Genomic DNA, 2,232 nt, shown 5'->3' with positions numbered 1-2,232 from the left:
ATCCACAGAGTCCAGACCAGATTCACTCAGCCACTTCACGCTGGAGTTTGGGTTTGTAATACTGGAGGTTCTGCTGAGTTGTGTAAACCAAATGGACAGAATCCATTGAAAGTCTAGTGAGTTTGATTCTAAGTTTTACTCCACAAGGAGATTATTTTGGTGATTATCGCTGTTTCTTTGTCTAAACTGCTCAGAAATTAATTGTCAGAGCTTTCAGTCTTTCTTATCTTCAAATCTGATGTTCTGATTTTGATAAATTTGTTCATTTTTCAACATCATTATTTGAAAAGATTGTGAACAGATTAGAATAAAACTGTCATGTTGCTTCTCTGCTGAGCTGTTGGTGATGGGATGCTGCCCTCTGCAGGAAAGTCATGTTGTTACATGACTCAGAATCCAGAAATTGTTCATTTTTGCTTCATTATTATTAATTACATAGAATGAATTTGTATTTTTAATCACTGAGTAAAATTCCAATTTGATTCTTACACATTTTATTTTTAACGTAGCTCCCTTTACCTTCCTGTTTGACCTCATGGTGTAAATTATGTGGAGGTGACAGGATTCACTCTTATAAATGTTTAACTCACCTTCTGTTTGTTCCTTTACACCATTACTCTGAATTTATACATACGATTTCTTACCTGACTTGGTGCTAAATAAAGCACAAATAAGCTCTACTGAATTGAATTGAATTGAATTGAATTGAACTGAATTGAATTAAATGAAATTGTTTACTGTTTTACACATTAAGTGTTTTGCTCAAACCTGTCCTCTTTCAAGAATCAGTATATAAATATATTCCCTTTTCTTCAAGCTTTCAAACCTCGAAACTCCTCTTTTTTCTCAAGTTTCCTTGTTTTCTCCCTTCCTGGCCTGAAACTTGAACCTGGGTGACATCAACACCTGCTGAAGGTGAAAGCTGATTGGCTGCTGCCTCCCTGCACTGAAAAGTGATCCTGTTAGGTAAATTGTATTATTATCAACTATTTGTTATATCTTTATTATGTTCTTAGTTTATGTATTCTTACTTATTTAGTTTAGTCATAGGTTTTAAGGAATGTTTCTGTATTGTTAATCACTCTGCTTCCTTCCTCAGAGGAGGCCTCTCTGAAGAAGAGCAGTGACAGCAGCTCTTCTCAGAACGGCCTGCTTTGACCTCTTAGATAGCTATAAAACCATCGCCGTGAAGATGTACAACTTGTCCTGCTTGATCCTGGGTCAGGAACTGGATAAGCTAGTGCGAGATAGATTGTGTTGTTAGTTAGCTATAATCTTGGCGCTGTGACTGTGTGATGAAGTGTCTTTTCCCCTCCCCTTAGAGTTACAGCGCTCTCTGTGATTAGGGATCCTAAAGACAATAAAAAGAGAGGGGCAGGCAAATGTGCTTCAGAGCAGTTGGAGATTGTAACTGAAAGCACATCTCTGTCTGTTCTCCTCGCGAGTATTAAGAATCTAACTTTCTCTTGTCTTTCCTGTATTATGTGCTGTGTTTAATAGGTGTCAACCCTGACAGATCCGTAGATCAGATCTCAGCCTAGTTTCTGTTCCCAGAAAATTAAACTCACAGTCACTGTTGCTGAGAGGAGAAATGGCGCAGCAAGCAGTTCGACTGGACCAAGAAACCTTCTGCTGTTCGATCTGCCTGGATCTACTGAAGGATCCGGTGACGATTCCCTGTGGACACAGCTACTGTATGAACTGTATTACAGATCACTGGGATGGAGAGGACAAGAAAAGACTTCACAGCTGCCCTCAGTGCAGGAAAACCTTTATACTGAGGCCTGATCTGCAGAAAAACACCATGTTAGCAGCTTTGTTAGAGGAGCTGAAGAAGACTGGACTCCAAGCTGCTCCTGCTGATCACCGCTATGCTGGACCTGAAGATGTGGCCTGTGATTTCTGCACTGGGAGGAAACTGAAAGCCATCAAGTCCTGTTTAATTTGTCTGGCCTCTTATTGTGAGAAACACCTTCAGGCTCATTATGAAGTGGCTCCTTTAAAGAAACACAAGCTGGTGGAGCCGTCCAAGAACCTCCAGAAGAACATCTGCTCTAAGCATGATGAGGTGATGAAGATGTTCTGCCGCACTGATCAGAAGTCTATCTGTAGTCGCTGTTTACCGGATGACCATCAAGGTCATGACACAGTGTCAGCTGCAGCAGAAAGGACTGAGAGGCAGAGAGAGCTGGAGGAGAGACGAGGAAACATCCAGCAGAGAATCCAGGACAG

At 40.8% G+C, this 2,232-nt stretch overlaps 1 protein-coding gene across 1 annotated transcript; it reads left to right on the top strand.

The window, feature by feature from the left end:
• Nucleotides 1-1,523: 1,523 nt before the first annotated feature.
• LOC106938750 (E3 ubiquitin/ISG15 ligase TRIM25-like) lies at nucleotides 1,524-2,221 on the top strand (the record flags this gene model as incomplete). Its single annotated transcript, XM_015020895.1, has 1 exon — nucleotides 1,524-2,221. A coding segment is annotated over exon 1 (630 nt), but the record flags the coding sequence as incomplete, so codon positions are not given.
• Between the last annotated feature and the right edge of the window lie 11 nt (nucleotides 2,222-2,232).

This window comes from Poecilia latipinna, unplaced genomic scaffold, assembly GCF_001443285.1.
Source record: "Poecilia latipinna isolate Pla-1442-1.1 unplaced genomic scaffold, P_latipinna-1.0 Scaffold2681, whole genome shotgun sequence".
Classification (NCBI taxonomy): Eukaryota; Metazoa; Chordata; class Actinopteri; order Cyprinodontiformes; family Poeciliidae; genus Poecilia; species Poecilia latipinna.
This window is presented reverse-complemented; position numbering and strand designations above follow the sequence as displayed.